This window comes from Vespa velutina, chromosome 23, assembly GCF_912470025.1.
Source record: "Vespa velutina chromosome 23, iVesVel2.1, whole genome shotgun sequence".
Lineage (NCBI taxonomy): Eukaryota > Metazoa > Arthropoda > Insecta > Hymenoptera > Vespidae > Vespa > Vespa velutina.
This window is the reverse complement of record NC_062210.1, coordinates 1289136-1310000: the sequence shown is the minus strand read 5'-3', so window position 1 is coordinate 1310000 and position 20865 is coordinate 1289136. Positions and strand designations below refer to the sequence as shown.

Genomic DNA, 20865 nt, shown 5'->3' with positions numbered 1-20865 from the left:
CATATATATATATATATATATATACCTATCTATTCTATCTAGGTGTCCATTAATGGTGCACAGTAGGGATATATACTCTCTTCAGTTTAGCCGTAATTCGAGTTTCCCTTTCTATCAATCAGTCACACGTTATCCTCTCTTATATTTATGCTAGTGCGAAGTATCATTGTTCGATGATAATGTGTTACACGATGTAATTGTAGATGCGATCAAGCCGTTATGATATAACGCTTTAGTTTTCTATTATCTTTATCTATTATTTGTAAATAATTACTATTGTAAACTTAATCTCTATGTTTCTTCAATGTATATATATATATATTAATCGTTTTTTTTCTTTTCTTTTTATTTTCTCTCTTTTTTCTTTTTATTCTTTTTTCTTTTAATAAAATAAAACCTTTCTCAAAAATGTAACGAACTCGCACGTATAACACCTGAGATATCGTAATCTTCTTCGTTAAAAAAAAAAAAAAAAAAAAAAAAGAAAAAAAAGAAAAGAAAAAGAAAAAAAAACAACATTAGCCAACGCAATACATTGATACTCTTTCATTGTAAAGATATAGAATCAAAGAGATAACATTAGATAACGTAAGTTAAGGGGGAGATGAAAGATTTATGTCACCATGAGAAAAGAATTTAATGAACTGTGATATAGAATTATTATTAATCTGTGTAACAATGTAAATACAAAGTATGTAAGTAAATAAGTAGAAAGATACTAGAGATAATATCGAAGAATAATGATTTATACATTGTTCATTCATTGTAACTAGTATTCTTGTAATGGCGTCTTGTAATGGAGTGCACGTGGACGACGAAGTTGCGATTACAATGCGCACAATTTCACTCACTCATTCACTCACTCACTTTCGCCTCTAATTAATCGAGTAGTATACTTACTTTTCTAGGAAAAAGAGAGAGAGAGAGAGAGAGAGAGAGAGGAATGCCGTATGCTTTAGAAGAATCTTTTCTCTCTTTCTTTTTCCTGTTTTTTTGTTGTTGCTTTTTTTGTTTTTTTTTTTTCACTTTAACTTTTGTTTATACAACATGCAAATTCCATTGGAAAAACGAAAGAGTTATGTCCTCTCTCCCTTTTTCTCTTCTTTCTCTTTCTGTTTTTCTTACTCTCACTCTTTTATTCTCTCTCTTTCTCTCTTTCTCTCTTTCTCTCTCTCTCTCTCTGTCTGTCTGTCTGTCTTTTTCTCTTTCTATCTGTTCAGAATGTCTCTTGGCGCTTGGTTTACGCTTCGTTGCCTCGATTAAATGTCGTTATTGTTTCGTTACACGATAATCCCGTTTCTATGTACGGCCCTGACGAAGACGAACTATGGCGAGGTGAAAGCAGGTGTCCCTTTCGAAAAAAAATGTATCGATCCTATTGGACATTATTTGCTTTTTTTCTCTTTTCTCTTTTCTTTTTTTTTTATTTTTCTTCTTTTATTTCTATCTTTATTTTTTAATTTTTGTTTTATTTTTTATCTTTATTTCTCTCTCTCTTTCTTTCTTTCTTTCTTATTTTCACTTTTTATTTATTTATTTAGTTTTTATTTTTTCCCTTTATTGATTTATTTGTATTTTTAATTTCTTTTGTTTTTGTTTTTTTTTTTTTTTAATTCTTCTTCCTTAATAAATTCACAGGTTCACGTAATCATGATCAAACTCACGTTTTCCTATGTTATTAGAAATTTTTAGAAACTTTTTATCTTTTGATCTTTTTTTCTTTTCTTCCTTTTTCTTTTCTCTCTCTCTCTCTTTCTCTCTTTCTCTCTCGCCCCTCTTTTTCGCTATTACAAGGACATGAGAGAAAAATTTCGTCGTTTTTTTTTTTTTTACAACAGAAAAATGGACAATCTTATTATCCTTATACTTTATTATCGTAATAACAGAATAGATAATGTGTATATATCATCAAATATTTTGCTATAGTGATAATCGCATCATTATACGTGTCATCGAGTTTATATGTACTCGACAGAATTTAATTGTGCGAGATGATAAGTGTATAAAGTTTTTGATGACATTGCGTTATACTATTCGAACGTGGAACATTATCTTCGTCCTTTCTTGCTTACGTTTTTTTCTTCAAACGCCATGTTCTTAAATCATTTGTTAGAGAGGAAATCGAGGATTCGTACGTTCGTATAGGGTGTTCTTTTTTTCCCTTCCATTTTTCTTTTTTTTTTTTTTTTTTAAATCGCATCCGATATTCTGGCGGTAGTGATGGGAGGAAAAAGTGAGGATACATAAAAAGCATACATAGATTTCTTTTTGATTCGATGTGGAAGTTTTCAAGGACGTTTCAAGGCCTGTTGTATATATATATGTTTTTTTTTATTTTTTCTTTTTCTACGTATGAAATCATAATTATTGTCATTTGATCTTAAGCAAACGAACGACACTATTTTTGTCTGTATTTTCTTCTTTTTTTTTTTTTTTTTATCCAGTCTCTAAGTTCTTTATGTTACTTAACATTGGTTTAGACAAAGGAATGATTGCATAATACAACAATGAGAATTCAGGCTGATTGCAAACATTTTTTCTTTTTTTCTTTTTTCGTTTTTAATATGATCATCCGAAAGAGGAAATATATCGAGACAATTTTTTTTTTTTTAATTAGATTACATTATATTAAATTAAATTGAATTAATATTAAATTAAATTAAAAAGAAAACAATTTAAATCATATTATACATAATTCTTTATATGTATAATGTACATATGTATAATTCTTTTTTCTTCTCTAAAAAAAATCATATTTTAACACGCCCCAAATGTTTGTTTCTCCCCCTAAACAATATCAAAGTATCGTAGAAAATGGGGAGGGTGGTGGGAGGGAGAACAAAAAATAATAAAACAAAAATAAAAATAAAAAAAAATACAAACAGGAAAAAACAACTCGCCCCTTATATAAATAGATTCATATTCGTTGTGATTATTTTTTCAAGCTTACTTTTTTGTTTTTTTTTTTTTTTTTCCTTTTGTGTATCCTTAAACGATAATATATTTCATAGAGATATTGTTTCACTATAATCCATCAGAAACTATAATCCATTAGAAACTATAATCCATCTTCATTTTTGTCATCTTCTTCTACTTCTCTCTCTCTCTCTCTCTCTCTCTCTCTCTCTCTGTCTCTTTCTCTCTTAAGAGGTTTGTTTTTTACATCATTTAAATATTTAAAGAGAAACCTTCGTTTAGAAGAACGGAAATTCCATAGGTTTGCCGGTACTACAAACAATGAGTAAAAAATTTAATCGTAATTAAGGCAATTTCACGTCGAGAATGGCCATTGTCTTAAACTCATATCATAATTAGAGAGAAAGAAGGAATGATCTATCTTTTTGTTATTTAGTAAATAGATACGCACGTACGTACATACGTACACGTTACGTGTGTACATAAACTAAAAAGCATATAAAAACTTTACATTTATATGGGTTATGCTCGATTTAAAATTTGAACACTTTGGAAATAAAAAAAAAAAAAGAAAAAAAAAAAAGAAAAAAAAAACAGAAGAAAGAATATATTCCACCAATGTATAAAAAGGCTGAACAAAATGTCGGACATTTTTTAATCGACCTAATCCCAAAGAATTAATATAATCTATAGGTCGAAGTAATTGAAACAAAAACTCATTATAAAAAATCGTCGTATGACGAATGGGATTGGGTGAACGTGAGAAATGACAAAAAAAAAAAAAAAAAATGAAGAAAGAAAAAAGAAATTCGTAACGACCTCTGAAAAATTTATGGAGGTCAAAATTGTGTTTCAATTTAATGGGCGCGTTTGAATCTTTTTTTTATCGTCTTTCTTTTTGTTTCTCTCATTTTGTTTCTCTCATTTATGTGAAAATAAATGACACGATTTCTTTTTTTAAGGGTTAAAGGTTAGAAGAGACGTATTTAACACAATTTACAAAGATATTTAATAATCACGGTTACTCGATTATTATGTTGAAAGTCGTATTAATGATCCTTAATTATTTTCTTTTCTTTTTCTTTTCTTTCTTCCCTCCCCCCCCCCTTAAAGTATATATATATATATATATATGTGTGTGTGTGTGTGCTTCTGTGTGTACACATTTAATAATCATTTTTTTCTTTTTATTTATTTTTTTTTCTTTCTTTCTTTTTTTTTTTTTTTACTTTCTCAAAGATTCTACAATTTTAGATATAATCTCATCATATGTATATAATTATGCTAAAACGTAACGGATCTTTTCTTGAACGACTGAAAGAAAGAATTACAAAAGAAGATTCGTATTTTTAATTTATAATGTTATTAAAGTCTTTATTCACACGAATTATTCCGAACAGTGTGACAACAGTGGTGGCAAATAAATTAAAATATAATTCTCGTTTCCTTTGATCCTTTTATTTAATTGTTTATAATACGATTCCTATACTTTTTCCTTTTTTATTTTTTTTTCTTTCGTTTGTTTGTTTGTTCCTTTTTTTTGTATTACCAACCTTTTTTATTTCAATTTTGTTAGACCTTTTAACCGAGATTATATAATTGCAATATCATTTAACAGTCGATAATAATAATAATAATAATAATAATAATAATAATAATAATAATAATAATAATAATAATAACTGATGAAATAATAATATTTGAATTTTTTTTCGATTATTTTCCTACTTTTCTTTTCTAATTTTTTGTTTTTCTTTCTTTTTCCTCTTCCTCCTCTTCTATTATATTATAACGATAGAAGAGAACATGATTGATAACGTTATAAATCCTGGTTATTATAGATTAGATGGGAACAACAAAGCAAAGTCGAGGTATTAGTCATCATTGTGATGAAGATGTTCATTACGTCATTATTTATCTCGAAGTATGGTATAAGTTCATAGATGTAAGTTGTAATAATGGTCGTTGTGTCGTTCCCTGACAATTGGCCGATTAACGTCCGTTAATGATGGAAGCGTAAGAGGTAGTGCGATTATGATGCGATTAATATGCAATAGGGGTGCGGTATATGTATTATACAATATAACTGATATGGACATCGATTCTTTATATGTACATACATATGTACATATATATATATATATATACATATATACGTTTTAGGAATACCTTATGTATGTATATGTTAATACGAGATATCGAATGATATTAATTTTCTATGGAAATGTCGAGGGACGATAAGCGAATCGATTTAACAAAGTGAAGATTTCGAAACGTTATGAAATCTTTCTTTTTCTTTTTTTTTTTTTCTTCTTTTTTTTTTTCTTCTTTTGTTAAACGCATTACAACACAATGATTAATATTAATATTAATATTAATCTTTATTAAAAAATTATTCGTAAGATAGCGATTACGTCGTTATCGTTCGCACGAATATGTTAAGATAACAGAATGAATAAGATAAAAAAATGGAAAAAAGGAAAAAAAAAAAAGGAAAGAATCGAAAGAAAGAAAATAATAATAATTAATTTTTTAAAGTGATAAAGTAAAATAATATTTTTACTTTATCACTTTATAAAATAATTTATCACTTTATAAATAATTTTCTAGTCGATTTTATAATTTAAATCGATTGATCGATTTTTTTCCAAATGGTTTATTTCTCTTTTCTCTCCTACTCTTCTTTTTTTTTTTTTTTTTTTTTTGTAAAGAACTAATTTTTCTCCCTCCTGTCGTTGGCAAATTTAATTTTGTATTTTTTTACAATGATCCGATAAAAATATTGACACGAATAATCGGGGTTTGAGGGAAGGAATGAGTTGTTGATTTTTTAAGAAAATTTAATTGAGAATTTTTGAATCACCCTGTATAGTATTTTAGAAAATCTTCGAAAGATCTTTTTCTTCCTACGTTTTAAAGTTAATCGATAAACGCGAATAATTTTTTTTTTTCTTTTATACATATCATTAAAATATAAACTTTATGTTTATAATATAATTGTATTGTTTATTTATAATATGTATATACATATATATATATATATATATATATATATATATATATATACAGTTTTTTTTTAATTATTTTAAATTATGCGGGTTATTCGAGTTTCTGCATTGCTGATGAAACATGAAAGGAGATGATCTACTTGCTAGTTACGTTGAGAGATGGCGTTAGTCGTCTCTCGAACACGTTCAAATGTATCTATACATATATACATATACATACATACATATATATATATATACATAAATAAATAAATATTTTTAATTGGACATTAGATCGATGAATATTTCTCTTTCTTTTTTCTTTTTTTTCCTCTCAATAAAAATTTCAAAAGTGAGATTACGAATACGATTGATTTAATTCCTCGTGATTTTTTCTTTTCCTTTTTTTTTTTTTTTTTTGATTAATTTTTTGATGAAATAATTGTATTTCATATTCATTACCATGAAATATGATCATTGTAATAATATTATTTATTGCTATTAAATATAATTGTATTTATAGTAAATAAATAATTTATTCGAGAGAATAGCTTTTTCATTTCCTTTTGTTTTCTTTTTTCTTTTTGTTCTTTTCAATTAAACAAACGGCAATTATTAATTACTATAAATATTAGTTACTATGAGCAACTTTTCGAGCTGGATTAAAATATATATCCCATCATTGTATAAAGATCTAAGCAAAAAAGGTGTGGGAGACCAGTTTTTAGAATCCATCAAAGAGATATTACAGGGTGTTCAAAAATCATGGGATCAAATTAATACTTACGTATTATTGCTGGAATCAAATAGATGAAAAAAGTTTATATAAACATCCGTTTGAACTCAGTAATACGTATAGTATAAATTTGGTCTTATGCTTTTTCGACACCCTGTATTAATACGCGTAAATTTCGTACTCTTACTCTGTTTGTGACGAAGCGAAACAAGTGGTATCCATGTATATATAAATTTGATAAGACATTTTTCCCGTCCCCATCTCTCTGCTTTCCCCTCCCCCAACCCCATCTCACCCCATCCCTCGTACTTTATTTGAAAAGAAGCATTGAAATCGATACGTCATCGCGATCCATTGACGATTCGCGATCTCCCAAATCGAACAAGGGTTTACCTAATGAAACACGATAAACTCCATCTTTCTCTTTCTCTTATTTCTTTTCGTATTGATGTTATAACGTCGTAGAACGTAGACCGTTTATATGAAAGTACCTTTGAAGATTCTTTGAGCGAGCTCACCGATGTCAATCATGGATGTTATTGCAATAAAACATTTTCTACTTTTGTTAGCTCATCCATCCTTCGATGATATCCCAGAAATGCTTTTTTTTTCTTTTTTTCATATACACCGAGATCGTTTGAAAGTTTGTATTTTTAAACGAAGTTGAAATGAAGATGAAAGAAATATTTGTCTCTATTTTTCTTTCCTTTTTTTTTTCTTTTCCTTTTTCTTTTCTTTTTTTTTTTTTTTTTGTAAAATGTTAAATGCAAATAAATCATAGTAATTTGTAATTAATTTCGACTGTTATTAAAGGAAAGTTTTGGTATCATTGGAAAATTTGTATTTTAAAATATAGTGGAAGTTTTATTTTTTAGAAAAAAGATATCTTTTTTATTTTTTTTCATTTCATTTATTTATTTATTTTTTTTTCTTCTGAATATTAAGAATTTATTTCTCGAAGAGATGAATAAAAAATTATTAAGTTGCTTCAAAATTAAAAGAAACATTTTTTTTAAGTAACTACCGAATTATAACTGAACAATTAAAATGAAAAGAAAAATTAAAAAAAATCGGGGTCATTAAAAGAGACGATAATCGTTTCAAAGTAATAAGGGATGAGACATTTGAGTTTGATCATCATATTTGCTTGCGTCGATATTGGTAAGAATTACCACAATCGACGATCATAACGATCATGACGACCGTGACGATCATGACGAACATGACGACCATGACGACCGTGACGACCATGACGACCATGACGACCGTGACGATCATGACGATTATGACGATCATGACGATAATGACGATAATGACGATGATGATGACGATGATGACCATGACGATCATGATAATTATAAAGATGAGCTGCTACTACGACGACGACAACATCGACGACAATGACGAAGACGACGAAGACGAAGATGAAGACGACGATGACGACGACGACGAAGAGTACGCCGGTAACCTCTCTCTCTCTCTCTTTCTCTCTCTCTCTCTTTCTTTGAAGAAAGAGAGAGATAGAGATGGTGAACATTATCACGCATGCTCGTATCGCTTGGGAGGTCTCCCCCTGTCGGTATCGTCGGCTGGGCAAAATCAGCGAATATTTTGACAGTACGCCGCCCTCGATCCAACCGTTCTCAGCCATTTTCAATTGCGTCTCTTCCGTCAATACACGGAGTTTTAATTAACTTACTTACTTAGATACTTAAGTTACACGAGCTTTATAGATTCGCGTGAGTTGATTCGTGCGCGTGCGTGCGTGCATGCATGCATGCATTCACGGGGCTGTTGGTTCGTATAAAAATATCGACGAGGAATAATTTACGTACGGTTACGAGATAAATTACATCTTAACCCTCTTTTCACGTTATTTAACGCAACGGGGTCAGTCGATAGAAGAACAAAACCACAACCCTACTTCGTTGAACTTGTTAGTAGTGTTGCGTGCGCGTCGAAATATTGTACATAAGTGTGCGCGGATATATATATATATATATATATATATATATATATGTGTGTGTGTGTGTGTCTATATGTGTATGTGTGTATGTGATTACGTTTTTCTTGATATAGAAGAAAAGAAGAATAGAAGGAGGTTTAGTTAATGTGGGTTCAAATGGGATACAAATAACTGTGCTTTATATTCGACGACCATTTTATCATTTTTTTTGTTACTTTATTTCTTTCTCTCCCTTTCTCTCTCTCTTTCTTTCTCTCTCTATCTTTATCTTTGTCATTCTTTATTTATCTCTATCTCTATCTCTTTCTATTCCTATATCGTTTTCTTTTTCTTCTTTCGGTTTATATCAACGAACAAACGAAGTGTATGCGTTTATTTTTATTTTTCTCTTTCTCTCTCTCTCTCTCTCCCTCTCTCTCTCTCTCTCTTTCTTTCTTTTCTATCTTTGTCTCTCTTCTTTTAGTCGTAGTTTTTTAGTGAATGAAATGAGGGAGAAATGGAAGAGGATGATATCTTTAGATTTTGCAAAGATTGCGTGAAGAGTGTCTATTTGTTAGAACTAAGGACACCCTCTCGAGAACGTTCGATCGATCGTTAAGTCTCTTCGAAAGGGGAAAAGAAAAAAAAAAAAAGAAAAAAAGAAAGAAGAAAGAAAAAAGAGAAAGAAAAAAGGAAAAGAAAAGAAGAAAACAACAAATGGGAACGTAGTATTTTATCATCGTAATTAGTGCGTTTATATTCATCGAATATAAGTTATAAAGTGTCAGCTAATATCTTCGAATGTGAATTTGTAGAAATACATCGAATGGAAAAATTGTGATCGTATTATCGAGAGAGAGAGAGAGAGAGAGAGAGAGAGAGAGAGAAAGAAAATGATGGACAAGTGAAATGAATTGAAGTGGAGGCGTACACACGTTATACAAATAACGTGTATGCATACAAATAAAAGGAAAGAAATATATTTATGTATATATATATATATATTTCTAGAGAGAGATAACAATTGATGAAATTTGTCTTAATAATGATATCAAATAATTATTTGGAAGTTTTACACGATTTGTAATATCACGTTTCATGGGACATGTAAAAGTGTTTGGAATTTCAATCTAAAGGTGGTTCTCACGAAATACACACACACACACACATATATATATATATATATATATATATATATATATAACAGAAGGAACGGCTTTCTCTTGAGAGTAGATAGAAGCGGATCCACCTCCGTCGTCAGTCCGATCCCTTTCGAAGCGGTGGCGGCGTCAGGGGCGAGTGAGTGAACGCGCCCGCGCGTTCAACAGAAAAAGAGAGAGCAAGAAAGTAAGAAAGAGAAAGAAAGAGAAAGAAAGAGAGAGAAAGAGAGAGAGAGTCCGCATCCATCGGTGCATTCAAGGTGGGCGGATGCCGCTGTCCGCGTCAAGGACACGTGTCCCCGGGCAAAGGAGTTGAGAACAATGAGGATTATTTCACCGTGCCGAGAATGCAAACTCCTCTTTCGTTACTTGCATCGTTATCATCGTTGGCACAGCTTCTCCGTGAATTTTTTTTCTTTTATACCAATCATCGAAAACTTGACTTTTCGTCAAGATTTTCAGGGTCACGTTATAGAAAATCATTAGAAATTGATCGTTGAGAAGATTCGTCGAACGATCTATCGAAAATTAAAGAAAGATCTGATCGATTTGTCGAGAAAACCTTTTCGTATCTTTTCTTTTCGAACAGACATTCCCCGATCTCATACCTCACACCCACCCCTTACCCTACTCCACCCTCCGGCTACTTAATCTCTTGGAATTGATCGAAATAGATTCGGATAAATTCAAGAATAATAATCGAACTTGTTTCTAGGGAGATATTTTAGTGACATTAGATATGAATCATTTCGATTGGAAACTGTTCCGTCGGAAGATGCTTTGACCGAAATTTGGAATCGAAAATTGACTGTGTGTGTGTGTGTGTGTGTGTATATGTATGTGGGTGTATTTTTTTTTATTTTGTTTATTTTTTTCTCGAAAAGATAGTAATAATAATAATAATAATAATAATAATAATAATAATAATAGTAATTAAAGGGGAGGGAAAAAAGAGATAACAAGAAAGAAAAGAAAAGAGAAAAATATAAATTAAAAACAATTCAAAAGCATCAATTGGTGGTCGAATAGGATTTTTTATTTTTCTTCCTCTCTCTTTTGTTTTTTTTTTTTTCGTCGGAGGGATTTCCTCTTCCTTTTCTTTTCTATTTTCTTTCCTTCTTTCTCGCCCTTGCCTCATTTTTTTCTTTCCTTTTTCCTTTTCATCTTTTTATCTTCAAGTTGAAAAATATCTAAGTGAAAAGGGATTGGAATTTAAAAAAAGAGTCGAAGAGAGAGATAGAGAAAGAGAGAGAGAAAGGGATAAACCAGTTTGGAAAGGACGAATCGATTGGATCGTTTTTATTGTTGTTGTTGTTATTGTTGCTGTTGTTGTTGTTAAATTCGTAAATAAGGATTCACATGGATGCGTATAATAATACTACATCTATGTAGAACTTTGACTTTTCGGAAGGATGTAATTGTAAAAACGAAAAAAAGAAAGAAAAACGAAGGAAAGAAGAAAAGGAAGGAAGGAAATGGCGAGGAATGAAAAGTCCCTAGAATCCTGTTTATCGATTACACTTGAATTGAATTTATCGATTATTCTTGAATTGAGTTAATTCGTGAGTTAAGAGATTGGAAAAAAAACGTAACTAGCGTGATAGAAAAGAAAAGTAAAAGGGAAAAGAGGAAGTGATTGTAAAAGAGATTAGAAGAAAGAAAAAGAGAGAAAGATAAAGGAAGAAAATTGAAGGAATAATAAAAGGTAACGAAGAAGTATGAATGAATCATTTAGATCTCGTTTCGAAACTATTACCTTCGAATAAAAAACATATTTGTACGAATAGATCATGATTACATTCTTTGAAAATAATAAACGATAGAACGGAATGAAAAGTTCCTAGTACGGCGAAGTATCTGTAAGAAGACATGTAATTAAAATATTCTTCGATTTAGAAGAATAAAAAGAAGAAAAAGATAAGATCCTTATAAATCTGAAGAGGACCAAGAACGAATAAAAGACTGTATGAAATTTAAAAAAAAAAAGATAAATATAACGATAAAGATAAAGATAAAAATCAAGATATAGACAAAGAGATATGTACTAAAGTGTTGAATCATCAGTAATGAATCATTTAGATTGGAATTATCTCGTATTCTACGTAATAACTTAAGATTCTTTTTTTAAAATCTATGAATCAATCTGAACGAATTTTCCAAGAGCTAAATAACGATAGAGAATAATGGAAAAGTCCCTAGTTCCTTCGAGGGTTCTTCGTTTCTAGGACTTTTCTTTTTTACAACTTTTACAAGATCGAATAAATAGAAAAATGATACTTCGGCAATTTGAAGAATAAAGAAGAGGAGAGTAGGAAGTTCAAGAAAGAAAGAAAGAAAGAAAAAAGGAAGAAAGGAAGAACAGAGAAAGAGAAAGAGAGAAAGAAAAAGAGAAAGACTAACGAGCCGAACAGGATGAATCATTTCGATTGGAAGCTTCTACGCCGGAAGAAGGTATACGTCCTTTTCTTCCCGTAGTTCGCGTGGCCCTTTTCTTTCTAACCTTTTAACCCCTCGTGTGCATCGTCACCGTTAGCCGGCTTATCGACCCGTACAAGAATTAGCACGAAAGATAGGGAAAGAGAAAGAGAGAGAAAGAGAGAGAGAGAGAGAGAGAGAGAGAGAGAGAGAGAGAGAAAGAGAGAGAGACAGATAGATAGGTAAAGAGATAGAGAGAGAGAAAGAGAGACAGATAGATAGATAGATAGATAGAGAGAGAGAGAGAGAGAGAGAGAGAATGATCATACTCTTTGGTTCGCATACTCTCGCCCACGGGGCGGTTTGCTTCTGGTTAGGTAAATGGATATAATGTCGAGTAATAGAGACGCTGAAAGCCACTATAACGACGATCATTTGTCATTTCGGTGACTTAGGTAAACGGGGAAAGGAGGGAGAAAGGAAAATCGAGAGATGTTATTATAAATGTGACTGTATTTGAGATAATTAATGACACTTTTCTTCATCCACCATCTCCTCGAATAATCCATCCCAACCCCGCACTAATTTTCTTCTTCTTTCTTTCTTTCTTTCTTTCTTTCTTTCTTTCTTTTTTTTCTTTCTTTCTTTCTTTCTTTCTTTCTCTCTTTGCTTTTATCTCTTCCACCTCTTTCTTCTTCTTCTTTTTCTATTACTACTTTTTTTTTTTTTGTCTACTTAGACGATTTCATCCGATCGTATCGTAGAATGAAAATGCAAGAGCAAAAACTTTGATTGTATAGTTGATTTCTTTCTGAGAGAGATAGAGAGAGAGAGAGAGAGAGAGAGAGAGAGAGTTTTTGTAAGAGTTTATTTAGCCTTCTCGATGATTCAAACTTCCGGTTGATTTGCGATGCAAGTCTCGTCCATCTCTTCCTATTGTTATTTTAATCCTATTTGGTACTCTCTAGAGTTCTCTCTCTCTCTCTCTCTCTTTCTTTCTCTTTCTCTCTCTCTCTCTCTCTCTCTCTCTTTCTTTCTCTTTCTCTCTCTCTTATTATTCGATCCTTATATCTTTCAACGTTCTCAGATATTCATTACTAGTATTGAACATCAGAAAGGAAAGAGAGAGATAGATAGATAGAGAGAGAGAGATAGAGAGAGAGAGAGAGAGAGAGAGAAGGATCGTGCATGTTTGTCACCTATCCCGTTCGACGTTAATGGGAATTTCGAGGCTGTTTACATACTCAGAGATTGTTAGCAAAAAGTATAAGATCGTAGGGGATTCAGGATGCTTTCTCTTTATAATATACATACATGTATCTATGTATTTATTCATGTAATGTAATGTAATGTAATGTATTGTATGTATGTATGCATGTATGTATGTAACATAAGTCGATGAATCTCTATCGGGAACATCGACGTCGTTCCTTGGTTCTCTACGATGGGTTTAATGCGATCGAGCTTAAAAAGAGCAAAAAAGGAAAAAGAAAGAAAAACCATAAAAAAAAAAAAGAAAAAAAGAGAAAAAAAGAATAGAAAAGAAAACAGTTCTCTCTCTCTCTCTCTCTCTCTCTCTCTCTCTCTCTCTCTCTCTCTCTTGCTCTATGACCGTAGAGATGTTTATGCATGCACGGGAGAAGAGAAGAAATGAAAAAATAAGAAGAGAAACGAAAAAAAAGGAAGAGGAAAGAAAAACGAAAAACGAAAAAAAACGAGAAGAGAAAAATGAACGGAACAAAAAACGGACGACACTTGTCGTAATTAAAAAAACAGTAAAGAAAAGAAAAAAAAAGGAAAAAAAAAAATTTTTCGCTCGTGACCTTTTATCATTATTTTATTTTTTGTTTTTCTTTTTGTTGTTTTTTCCTTTTTTTTTTTTTTGGAATTGTATTTTCTTCTTTTTTTTTTTTCTTCTTCTTCTTCTTCTTTATTTCCATTCAGATTCTTTTTTCTTTGTTCATTACTCTCGATCACTTTCGTCATACGTATAGGCGTTCGATTCTTTTGTTACATAGTAAGAGTTACAAGACTGAGAGATTTTCAATTAACGATCGTACGAAGTTGGGTAATCGGTTAACGGCTAGTACATGACAGACAGCCTTTTAAAAAGGAAATACGTCGATCTAGATCGAATAAACGTGTTGTCTATCGTTTTATGTCTCACCCTTTCTCTCCCTCTCTCTTTTTTATCTGTCTCTCTCTCTCTCTCTCTCTCTCTATCTGTCTCTTTGTCTCTCTCTTTGTTTCATTTTTCATTAAATATTATTACACACTCTTGAGATAATATTGACTTTTTCCTAAAGACTATAGAAATATCGCAATATTTGCATAATAAAAAAGTTGTTCCTTCATGATATTAAATTTCAAGGATCAATGATTACAACCATGCAATTCCTTTGATGAGATTAATTATTATGTTACCGTTACCATGTGCCAGAGTAAGTTGAAGCTCTAACTCTAAAGATTTATATTCCTCGTACGTCGTCGTAAATTGTAAATTTTTTATTTTCTTTCCTAGCCTCTCTCTCTCTCTCTCTCTCTCTCTCTTTCTCTGGTTTTTATTTTTATTTTAATTTTTTTATTTATTTTTATCACTTTTCGCCTTCTCTTTCTTTTTTTTTTCCGTCCCTTCACACTTCACTTTCCCTAATCACCCCCTCCCTCTGATTTAAAAATATCATTCTCTCCGTTAAATATTCACGTTTTAAATGTGGTAATTCCTTTGCTTTTTTCTTTTTCTTTTTTTACCAAAATGATGATCGTAGAATATTAATCGTTTCGTTTATTATTATTATTATTATTTTTATTATTTTTATTATTATTATTATTCGCTCATTGTTGTAATTGTGTTCCTAGTAACGTTCCGTAGAAAAGAGCTGTCTATCCGAATGACAATAAATCGATCTTGCGGAAATGTTAGGGCGAGAGGACGCGTTTAGGATCCCTCGACATATGCCTCGTTCTCACGCTGCTGAGCCTTGGCCATAGAGTAAACGAGGAAGAAGAAGAGAAGGAGGAGGAGGAGGAGGAGGATGAGTAGGAGGTGATAGTAGAGAGAGAGAGAAGGGGAGGAGGAGAAGGGTACAACAACGACGGTAGCGGTGATTCCGGTTTGGAATCAGGGAAACATTTCGGTCTTGTCGTTGATTAGAACGAAGCGTCGAATGAATCCTTTGGATGTCTATTTTTTTTTCTTTTTATTTATTTGTTTGTTTGTTTGTTTTTTTTCTTTTAAAGGAATCCTTCGTTCGAGTTCCTTCCGATTTTTTGTTCCTTTATTTATTTATTTTATCTCTTATTTTTCTTTCTTTCACCCCCCACCCCAGCACATTTATCAAGGATACAGGAAACATTTGAAATATTTGTTACAGACGATTGATACCATTCATATAAAATAAAGTTTACGTATATGCGTAAAGAAAATCTTTTTTCTGAGCATATGTATATATATATATATATTTTTTTTTTTTTTTTAATCATTGCAAAAAGAATACAGTGTTCAAAAATAATTCAAAGATATTTCAGTATTCAAATGGGACGTGGTACGTTTATAAAGGATCGTGACCAAGGAACTCGAAACTTTATACATACTTAAATGACAGTAGGGTGCTTTTATATACGTATCTTAAGATACATATAATAACATTTACGATGAACCTTGAGTATCATTTTTTATTTTTATTTTTATTTTTATTATTATTATTATTATTCTCTCTTTCTCTCTTTCTCTCTCTTTCTTTTTATTTTTCGCAACGCACCATTCAATCTCACCTAAAAAAAAAAAAAAAAAAAGCAAAAAAAAATATGAACGAACATTATCTCGAGTAGTTTATCGATCTACGTGAAAATACTCGGAGTCGAGTTGAGTACTTACATATATATATATACATACATACATACGTACTTACTTACTTACTTACGTATTCCACGTACATACGTAAAATGACGATATATCCGAAAATAATATTATCAATATGATATATTCGACTTATATAAATACCAAATATATCATATAGATATATATATAAGTATTCGAGTAAATATGTACGAATGGAATAATAGTTACGGGGGTAGGATCTAGGATATCGTGTTTGTTCGTCCTTAATCGAGTTACCGATATATATCTTGTTCTTCTATGTATGCTTATACTTATGTATCGTAATCCACACAGACACATATATATATATATATATATATATATATATTTATTATATAATACATACATAGATGGATACATACGTAAGTACTTAAGTATATCCCTGGAATCGTGATAGTCCTGCCGTGTACGAAGTTACAGCACGATTCGTGTTGTCACGTACATGCATATATATATATATATATATATATATATATGCTATATATATATATATGTGCATACATACATATCAAATGCGATGTTAGCGTAGTTATGAACTTAAACTAGGCCAACAGAAACGTACATTGCCCTGGTACTATGGGAGGGTTAAAACAAGGGCCGATGCAGAGTTTGAAATCAATAATCGCGTCTACGCTTTGCTATTTTCATCCTATCAGATATGTGTCTCCTTCCTCTTCCCACCTTCTACCCTCTCGATTGCCTCTATTCTCTTTTGTAAAATGTCTTACACGAATAACGTGTGTGTGTGTGTGTGTGTATGTGTATATGTTCTTCACAAGGATCATCGTCCTTAGATCTTATCGTAGGATTTTTATAGAATATTATATCGATTAAATATATATATATATATATATATATATTTTTTTTTTTTTTTTTTGTTTTTTGTTTTTATTATTAAAGAAAAATTTCGAGATAATTCCGAAGAATTTATAACGTATTATTTATTGTTATTATAAAATCAAATAAGTTTATAATAATTGTATTCAATAATCAACACAATTAATACAATATAATAAATAAAATAAGGATAATCTCTTCTTCGATTAATTAAAGAAGAAAAGGAAAGAAAAAAAAGAAAGAGAAAAGAAAAAAAAATAAGAAGAAGACTAAGAAATTTGATAATAAAATATCGCGTATGGGAATAATTTTAATGGCATGCGTTGAATGAATTAAAAATGATAATTCGTCGCGTTGATAATCAATGAATGCATTTTTCCTTTAAATTCACGAAAGGGCAGTGCTTCCCTTAGCCCCACCATCACCATCACCATCTCCTATGTCCCCTAATGAATCCTTTATTCTTTATCGCGTGGTTATAGTAGATGTAATACGACGAAAGGACTCTCACGTATTTTTTCAAAGCCCTTTCTTTCTCTTATCCCTACTTCCTTTTCCCCGCCCTCCCTTTCCTCTTTAGAGAGTACCGTTACTTTGAGAAACCTCGCCTTGCCCTTGGGCCGTGCGTTTCACTAACCTGACGTAACCTCGCTCTTGCGCAACTCCTTTTATCCAGAGTTACGCTTAGCCGCGACTTCCGCTTTCGTTTAGATAGTTATCCAGATAAATGTATTAGTAAAAACGACCTTTAGTGAGAGAAAGAGAGAGAGATAGAGAAGGGGTAGGAGGGAGGGAGGGAGGGGAATTATTTTCTTCCTCGATTACATTTCACGTCAAACTGGATTATTACGTTCAGTTACAAACGTCAAGGCATGCGTATAAATTATTATAAAATAATTAAGAAATAATTCGTTAAAAGATAATACGTCGTTTTATGAATCGTCGTTCAATAATCAGCTGTTTTAATTTAATTTTTCTTTTCTTTTCTTTTCTTTTTTTTTTCTTTTTTCCTTTTTTCCTTTTTTTTTTTCTTTTTTCTTTTTTTTCTTTCAACGAACCTCAATGTCACGACGTTAATACAAGAATGATTAAAGAATGTTAAATAAATAAAAGACAAAATGAAATATGATTTACAGATGAAACGAGTTAGACGATGTAATCGTCATAAAATTATTACCATTACAAATTCTATTATGTTAGATATTCGATTCTCTCCATTCTTCACGATCTTACAAATAGAAATTATATTATCTACATATTTACTCGCGATGTAGTACGTATCTACAGATCTACAGATCTATAGTCTCTAAATCGATCGGAACGATTTATCTTACGTATCATTATCAGTATCGTTTTTGTCGCGTTTTTTTTTTTTCCTTCATTATTTCTCTTTTTCTTTCTTTCTTCCTTCTTCTTCTTCTTCTTCTTCTTCTTCTTCTCCGATCGATCGCTCGCTCGGTCGCTCGATCGATGATCGCTCGATGGCTCGTTATTAATCGAGATCGAATCGATCAAAAAACTCTTTCCGACTTCCTTGGAGGTCCTTTGAGATTATTTTTCTTTAAGTGAAATTTTTCTCTTCTTCTTCTTCTTCTTCTTCTTCTTCTTCCTCTTCTTCTTCTTCTTCTTCTTCTTCTTCATATTGGATGGGTAATCTGAACGGTATCTTTATACGTGTCTGCTTGTATTTGGTAGATGGGATCGGTATCTACTCGGCAATTCTACACTCTTCTTTATACGGCCGCGATTACATCGGTATGACCTTATTTCGTGAGCCGCCGACGGTGATCGACTTTAGGTGAAATTTAGGCTCGAGTTTCACGATCGGTTGGTTCATCGTCGTTCATGCTCGACTTGTGTTCGAATTGAATCGAAATAAATATATATATATATATATATATATATATATATATCTTCGATAAAATGTTACTTCTCTTATTGAAGAACGTTCTCCGAATCGTTATTATAAAATATTTATTTCGATGTAATATAATCGAGAAACGTTTCTATTAAAATACATCTGTACGACGATTTCTTTACCGATCGTATGCCGATATTATGATCGTCTACCTTTCGATCGTTTTTTCTTTTGCTCTTTTTTTTTTTTTTTTTTTTTTTTTTTTTTTTCTTGCTCGTTGTCTTTTTTTCCTCTTTTTGTTTGCTACCCTCTTATTTGGCTGTTTTTTCTTTTTCTTTTTTTTTTTTTTTCTTTTTTTTTCTTGTTTTTTCTTCTTTATTTTATTGTCCAATGTGATTTTAATGATATCGAACGAAGGAGAAGGAAAATCGGTATATTAAAAATATCATAAATATGATCGATCGTCTAAATTGTATTATTAAATTGAAATTTGAAAACAGAGAATTTCGTTCGAGTAGTTACGCGAAATTATTTCGTAAGTGTTGTCCATCTTGGTTATTAGAGTTTGTGTTGGTTCTTTTTTTCTTTTTTCTTTTTCTTCAGATACCAATGCGAGATAATATGTTTTTATGCGGATCGAAAGTTGATATTTGATGATTTTTAAAAATCGATTATCATTTTTCAAAACATTTCGAGCTAATTTTCTTCTTCCTCTTTTTTTTTTGTTTGTTTGTTTGTTTGTTTTTTTTTTTTTAATTTAAACATGTTCTTTTCTCTTTTTTTTTTTTTACGATCTATAAAAGATCAATCCAAAGAGTCTCGAGGAAGGAACGGATTGATGGAAACGACGCACAAAATATTTAATAAATATTTAATAATATAGGTGGATATAATTAAACAAATATTATTTAAAATCTAGGTATTCATCGTATCGTTTTATAAGAGAAAATTAATTTACGTTCATTGCGTTATCAACGTATGCGTGAATTAAAATTAAATTTCTATTAATATTAAAGACTTTTTATCTTGATGAATTCTTTGAGATTACATTTTTAATTAAATGAACGTCCTTGAGAGCTAAAAATTCGCTCAAAGAATATTTCCCTCTCTCCCTTTCTCTCAATCTCTGTAAACTTATTATTTATTTACTTATACATATATATATATATCTATACATATATATACATATATACATACGTAATGATCGTTCCATTATAGAAACAAGTCCCCTAATCTAAAAAAAGACCCTCACTTCAGTCATTCGAATTCGATAAAAATTGTGTTTACAATCTCCCCCTCTTATTTAGTTGGATTAGACAAATGTGTTTATCTTTGTTAGAACTCGAAACGTTGCCTTAGCAATTTGTCGTTAAGTGTATTTCATTATCACGTTGATGTTAGAGACGACACGTTATTTAGTTTAACGTAACATAGTTGAACGTTATTATCTTTTTACGATACGCTAAAACTCATTCGATGATACTTTTCCTAACACGGCTCGCATATATTATTACTATTTTAATATTTAATCGAGAACGCTTTCAGTGCGTAGATGTGTATATACTCATGGATTTGAGCGATCCGTTCATTTATTTTTTTATTTTTCTCTCTTGAAAACATCTTTAAGAAATGCAAAAAAGTGGTAAAAACATAGAAAGGGAGAGACAGTGAGAAAGAAAGAAAATTAATCAATAAGAAAGAAAGAGAGAAAGATAGTGAGAAAAAGAAAGAAAATGAATCAATAAGAAAGAAAGAGAAAGAGAGAAGAGATAGAGTGAAAGACAAAGAAAAAGGGAGAATGTAAGAGATATGAAGAAAGAGAGAGAAAGATGATAAGAAAAAAAGATATATATATATATATATAGAGAGAGAGAGAGAGAGGGAGAGAAAGAGATCAAAAAATGAGAAGAAAAAAGAGAGAGAGAGGGATATATATAAATAGGAAAAAAAGAAAGAGGAAAAATGAGAAAAAGAGAAAGAAAAAGAGATCGACGAAAAAACGGAAGGAAAGAGATAGAAAGAATAAACAAAAGAGAGAGATAGAGATAGAGAAAGAGAGAGAGAGAGAGAGAGAGAACGAAGTATAAATTATCGTAAGACTAATTAACATCGTCGCTAGTAGTAACGATAT

General features: G+C 30.8%; 1 protein-coding gene across 2 annotated transcripts in view; it reads left to right on the top strand.

Annotated features, from left to right (window-relative positions):
• Positions 1 to 20865, top strand: part of LOC124956711 — a 338980-nt gene that overhangs the window by 9772 nt on the left and 308343 nt on the right. Inside the window, exon 1 of one of the 2 annotated variants that reach the window (XM_047512883.1) lies at positions 9805 to 12195. The exons of the other annotated variant lie outside the window; for it this stretch is intronic. Within the exon in view, the coding sequence (XP_047368839.1) occupies positions 12157 to 12195 (39 nt within the window). The 5' untranslated portion in view covers positions 9805 to 12156. Of the gene's footprint in view, positions 1 to 9804; positions 12196 to 20865 lie in introns of those variants that run through there. 2 annotated transcript variants of the gene reach the window in all.